This window comes from Erinaceus europaeus, chromosome 6 (assembly GCF_950295315.1).
Source record: "Erinaceus europaeus chromosome 6, mEriEur2.1, whole genome shotgun sequence".
NCBI classification, from domain to species: Eukaryota; Metazoa; Chordata; class Mammalia; order Eulipotyphla; family Erinaceidae; genus Erinaceus; species Erinaceus europaeus.
The window spans coordinates 4551308-4557546 of record NC_080167.1 but is presented as its reverse complement, the minus strand read 5'-3'; the positions used below and the strand labels follow the sequence as shown (position 1 = coordinate 4557546).

Sequence of the window (6239 nt, the reverse complement as noted above, 5' to 3'; positions counted from 1 at the left end):
GCCTCCCACTGCCTCTCACCGCTGCCTGGCTCACCGAGCGACAGCAAGTGGCTGACGTGGCCCACCTCTGCCAAGTGGGTCCTCCGTGACTGGGCACACTGTCCACGGTTCCTTTCTCTCTCTCTCTTTTCCTTTTTTGCAAAAGCAATGTTGTTTCCCTCCGATCTCCACTGGGAGATCTGTAGACCACAGGGCGTCTGGTCTGCTGGGCTTGACCTCAGGATTTGTTGAAGGTGGCCGGTGACCCACCCTGTGAGTAGCAGGGCAAGCTACACGGTTCCCTGCCCGTCCGCTTCCTGTCTCCACCGCGTCAGATGTCTCTGGCGTCTCCCTGTTGCAGTCAACCTGTGCTCGTTCCACATGGACTCTGCCCGCCCCCCCCCATGGGAAATGGCTGACAACAGCATGCATCTGTTAATGAGAGTGACAGAATAGGAGAGGGAGAGAGAGAGCTTCACTGAGGGACATGCACTGTCCAGGGGACCGAGCTCAGGGCACCACGCCTGTGAGCCCAAGGCCCTATCTGCTGTGTCCTCCTGGGGCCCCCAGATCCTCTCCCCGTGGGCTGTGCTCCCAATGCAGAGAGAACAGCTCTGCTGTCCCCACCCTGCTGGATTTGGCACTAAAAACAAACTGAATAGTTAAAAAGACAATGGCTAAAGGGAAAATGCACAAATACTCAAGTATTTCGCCAAGCAGGAAATCCAAACGGGGCAGTAAACATGGAAAGCACATAGTCGTATTATTAATCACAGAAATGCAAAGGAAAACCAGGAGCGCCACGGCAACCCACCGGCCTGGCGGAAGCAGAGGCACCGCCCGCAGCTGCTAATGGCTGCTGGGGGCGGCACAATGGGGGCGGGCTCTCGCTCTCTGGACACGGCTGCTCCGGGGCCTTGAAAGAGGAGAGATGGGGGTCGGGCGGTAGCGCAGCGGGTTAAGCGCACATGGCACAAAGTGCAAGGACCGACCGGTGTAAGGATGCCGGTTCGAGCCCCCGGCTCCCCACCTGCAGGGGAGTCGCTTCACAGGCGGTGAAGCAGGTCTGCAGGTGTCTGTCTTTCTCTCCCCCTCTCTGTCTTCCCCTCCTCTCTCCATTTCTCTCTGTCCTATCCAACAACGACGACATCAATAACCACAATAATTACTACAAGGGCAACAAATGGGAATAAATACATATTTTGGAAAAAAAAAAAACAACCAATCAGCCAATCAGTGGATCCATTGAAGTCACAAGACAAAATACACAACGGCCTCCCAGGCCCTGCTCACTGAAGCCCACCCCCAGGCCCTGGGAGGAGGACCATGGAGACCGGCGTCCAGGAGGTGGGAGCCCGGGAACCCCCCTTCCTCTGCCGAGGGGTGGCCCCTCCCACCTGCCCTCTCCCAGAAACTGCTGCCCCCTGCCGTCTCCCGCCATCCCAGTGCCGCAGGGGCCTGCCCGGGAGCACACACCAGGCTGTGGCCAGGGCCTCAGTTTCCCTGTCTGCAGAATGGGGTGATCTCAGCCCCTCGTTCTGAAGCTGCCCTCACTGCATCCAGTCACCCGAGGGGCCACGAGCTGACTGAGCGGTGGTGCCAGGCGCTGGTCCCTCGTGCCCCCTCACCCACGCACCCACCGCACGTGCTCCCAGGCCCTCTGCCGGGTCCTTGCGAGGGTCGGGGGACTGATGACGGGGAAGAGGAGAGGAACAGCGGCTCACCAGGGGGCTGCAGGGGACAGATCCTCTGGCTGGCAGGCGGCAGTGAGGAGTGGACCCGTCCCCACACCTGCAGGCACCTGTGTGGCGGGGTGAGGGCCGAGGGCGGTTATCAGCGGGACCTGCGTCGTCCTTGGCTGCGGGCATCTGAGTGTGGACCCCGGGGAGCGGCGGTGACCACCCTGCCCCTGCCTCGAGCCTGGTCGGGGCACGAGTTCCCCAGAGCTGCCGTATCTGAGGTGAACTGGAGACTGCTCCAGGGAGCAGCTCTAAGGGGGAAGCCAGCCCACGGAAGGCACTGTGCTCCCCAGACACCCCCAGACACCCCCATACACACACACACACACACACACACACACACACACACACACACACGGGGAAAGGGACCTCGGTGACCAGGTCCTGGGTCTTCTTCTCTCTGGGAGAGACCCCCAGATGTCCCTGTCTGGGGACTGTGGGTGACGCTGTCACCATCCGCAGACTGCAGCGGGCCTGGGCCGGACGGGCCTTCATGCTGCCTGTGTCACCTGGTGGGAGCTGGGGCTCGGCACCAGGCCTCCTGGAACGGAGTCAGCCACACGGTGACAGGCTGGGTGCAGCTCAGGCTCCACTCTCTGGTCAACCCCCAGTCCCCAAAGATAAAAAAGTTGAAATAGGGGGTCGGGCGGTCGCACGGCGGGTTAAGCGCAGGTGGCGCAAAGCACTGGGACTGGCGTAAGGATCCCGGTTCGAGCCCCCGGCTCCCCACCTGCAGGGGAGTCGCTTCACAGGCGGTGAAGCAGGTCTGCAGGTGTCCGTCTTTCTCTCCCCCCTCTGTCTTCCCTCCTCTCTCCATTTCTCTCTGTCCTATCCAACAACACGACAATTTAAAAAAACAAGGGCAACAAAAGGGAATAAGTAAGTATTAAAAAAAGTTAAAATAAAAAATAAAATGAACTTAAGGTATAAATGTGGAATAAGACACATAGATCTTTTGCTATCAGGTTTCTTTTTTTTAATTTAATTTATTTTCCCTTTTGCTGTCCTTGTTGTCTTTTTATTGATACTGTAGTTACTGTGTTGTTGTTGGATAGAACAGAGAGAAGTGGAGAGAGGAGGGGAAGACAGAGGGAGAGAAAGACAGACACCTGCAGACCTGCTTCACCGCCTGTGAAGTGACTCCCCTGCAGGTGGGGAGCCGGGGGCTCGAACCGGGATTCTTATGCCGCTCCCTGCGCTGTGCGCCACCTGCGCTTAACCCGTTGCGCTACCGCCCGACTCCCGCTATCAGGTTTCTGTTAAGGAGGCTATTTGAGAGGACCAGGTGGTGGCGCACCTGGTTAAGCACAGGCATTACAGGGCACAAAGACCCAGGTTCAAGCCCCTGGTCCCCACCTGCAGGGGGAAAGCTTCCTGGGTGGTGACGCAGAGCTGCAGGTGTCTGTCTGTCTCTTTCCCTAGTTCCTCCCTTTCAGTTTCTGTCTCTACCCAATAATAAAAATATATACTTAAGAAAAAAAGAAAGCTGTTTGAAAAGCATTTCTGAAATTATATAATGATGGAAATCATTCACCTCAATGGAAAAAGAAATCTTTGATAAGCACAGAGGGGAAAAAAAAAGAAAAAAAAAAAAAGTAAAAAGAAAGAAAAGAGTGTCATTGGGCCAGGGAGAGAGCATGAGCACAGCAGTTTAGCAGTTATCCAACAGACTCTCAGGCCTGAGGTTCATTCAGGTTCGATCCCCGGCACCATCGTAAGCCAGAGCCGAGCGGTGCTCTGGTTGAAAACAGAAAGAGGCCTGTCATTAGTGTGAAGTGCAAGCCCCGGAGTATGTCAGAGCTCTGCAGCGGTGAGCTGACGGGGACACGGAGCCCCCATCTTCCTAAGAGCCTCTTTATTGCGTAACTGGCAGGTACACGGTGCAGAAAACGATTTCTCGACGCTTTCGGAGGCTGTCCCATAATTACAAGGGGGAGGAAGGACAGACAGGGCGAGTCAGACGGGGCAGAGTCCGGGCGACGTGGATGACACGTCTGAGCAGAAGGCATTTTCTTTTTCCTGTGCAGTATTCTCGTCGGAGAAACAAGGGTGGTGGGTGAGTGTTCCTGGAGCGGCGACTCCCCGGAGCTGGGGCCACCGTGGCTGAGCTCTGGGCTGGGACCGGCCCGCCCTTCTTTGGCACACGAGAACTGTCTGCGTCCTGCTGGAGCTGGGGGCTGCGAGCGACTGTGCCCTCTCTTCAGCGAGTGCCCGGCTCACAGAGCGCACCTCTGTCCTCTCGGCTCTGGGGACGGGGACTTGGGGAGATGGGGTGAGATGGAGGCTCACGGAAGGTGGACGTCCAGAGCTGCCCCACAGGGCCCCGAGGAGCCGGAAGGGGAGGCTGCGGAGGTGACCCGGCACATCTGGAGGGCACCCCACCTGGGGCCTCTGTGGAGTCTGGGCATGGGGCTGGGGGTGGGGGCACACTCCTCTCTGGTGTCCCTGTGACTTCAAAGGCCTCCCGAGTGCCCGGAATCCTTGACTTCCTCGAGGCTCAAGTGAAGTTGCCGCTTCACCTGACTCACATGAGCCGGTGACTTGAGGCGACTCGTCACTCTGTCCTCCCCCAAAGTCGCGTAAGCGCCAGCAAGGCGACAGAGGAGACACTAGCTCAGGTGACTGTGTGACTCTTACCTTCGACCAAGTCCTCAGAGACGAGGAGTCGTGTGAAGTGGGCTGTGAGCGGCCGAGGGAGCCAGGGCAATGGCAGGGGCGGACTTTCCCTCCTAGTTGAGTGGCAGTGACATCTGAATCTGAATGGGTGGCATGGGGCTGCTTTTGGCTTCTGGGGCGGACATTCCTCTGGGTTGTGCTTCTAGAACGGGACGTCCGGCCTGGGCGGGCCACTTTGGGTGTGCTCCCAACCGGACACGGGAGGAGGGACAGGCACAGGGACTTCAGGCTGAGAGCCGGAGAGAGAGAGGGACAGAGACGGAGGAGCAAGGGACAGAAATCAGAGCGACACGACAGGTGACAGAGCAGTGTAAAGAAGCGGGGCCCTCGCTGTTCCCTTCTGAGGGGACCCGCTGACCGCACAGTGCCGGCTTGCGGACACATCAAGAGGTTTTTGATTTTTTTTTTTTCTTTTTCTTTTTCTAACCCAATGTTTACAAGCTCGTTTATGGTTGAGACCACAGACTGAGCCATCTTGAAGGACGGAGAAAGTTCTCGCCGACCTTGAACAGTGAAGCTGAGCTTCAGGCCGTCTATGGCGGTGAACTCAGCAGTCGCTGACGGTGCCCATGGGAATGGGAAAGCAAACCAGCCAAACGGGCACAAAATAAGGCAAGTGGGTTAAATTAACAGTTGAATAGTTGTTAGAAAACATGCAAAAATAATACTGAATTTTCTTTCTCTCTTTTTTTTTTTTTTTTAAGAAAAAAATGTTCCAGCTTTTGTTAAGTGTTCCTGTAAAAACCGCAGGAGTCCCGCACCTACACCTGCAACTGGACTCGACAAAGCCCAGAGACACGGGGCCGGCACTCGCCGCTCAGCTGCTGTTCTCTTTGGTGGTGATGGTGACCAGCTGCTTGGCGGCCTTGGCGATGTCATAGGCACACTGGATGACCTGCTGCGTGACCAGCTGGATGTCCGCGGGGGGGCCCAGGTCCCCCGGGAGGGTCTTCTTGCACTCTGACTGGAGTCGGTAGGCGCTGGACGTCAGGAGGCGGAGGGAGGTCCTCGCCGTGTCAGACTTGGGTTTCTACGCAGAAAAACACAGCTGGGAGTCGGGCGGTGGTGCAGCGGGTTAAGCGCACGTGGCGCAAAGCGCAAGGACGGATGTAAGGATCCCGGTTTGAGCCCCCGGCTCCCCACCTGCAGGGGAGTCGCTTCACAGGCGGTGAAGCAGGTCTGCAGGTGTCTATCTTTCTCTCCCCCTCTCTGTCTTCCCCTCTTCTTTCCATTTCTCTCTGTCCTATCCAACAACGACAACAACAAATAATAACTACAACAATAAAAAACAACAGGGATAACAAAAGGGAAATAAATACATATTTTTAAAAAAACTAATGCCCGCTACCCTCAAGGTTTGACTGTGAAAAGTATCACCTGGTCCACAGGGCTGGGCGGTGGCACGTCTGGGAGGATGCACATGTTACCTGCACCGAGATCCAGGCTCAAACTCCCAGTCCCCACCGCACCAGCAGGAGGTAGGCTTCACAGCAGCGAAGCAGGACTGCGGGTCTCTCCCCCCCCCCCCCCATTTCTCTCTGTCCTACCAAATAAAGGAATGAAAAGGAAAAAGGGTCACTGGGAGTGGTGGATTTGTCATGCAGGCATGGAACCCCAGCCCTGGTGGCTATAAAACAGTAGTAGTAAGAAGAAGAACTGAGCAAATTTTAAAAAAGGAAAATATTTGTCCACTAGGGCGACATCTTCCAGATAAAACTCTGTCCTGCTACGGCTGTGTTTATGAGCTTTTAGCTCAGACATTGCTCTTGTATTAAAGCCAAGGTACTTCAAAGCCCCACTGAAACATTTCCACACATGAAACTCTCCGTACGCCAAGGAAGTTCG

General features: G+C 56.1%; 1 protein-coding gene across 13 annotated transcripts in view; it reads right to left on the bottom strand.

Moving 5' to 3' along the window:
* Positions 1–3558: 3558 nt before the first annotated feature.
* GIT2 (GIT ArfGAP 2) overlaps positions 3559–6239 on the bottom strand; it is a 51124-nt gene continuing 48443 nt past the window's right edge. For all 13 annotated transcript variants that reach the window (XM_060192569.1, XM_060192573.1, XM_060192572.1 and 10 more), the window contains one exon: positions 3559–5424. In XM_060192569.1, the coding sequence (XP_060048552.1) occupies positions 5212–5424 (213 nt within the window). In that variant the 3' untranslated portion in view covers positions 3559–5211. The remainder of the gene's footprint in view (positions 5425–6239) is intronic.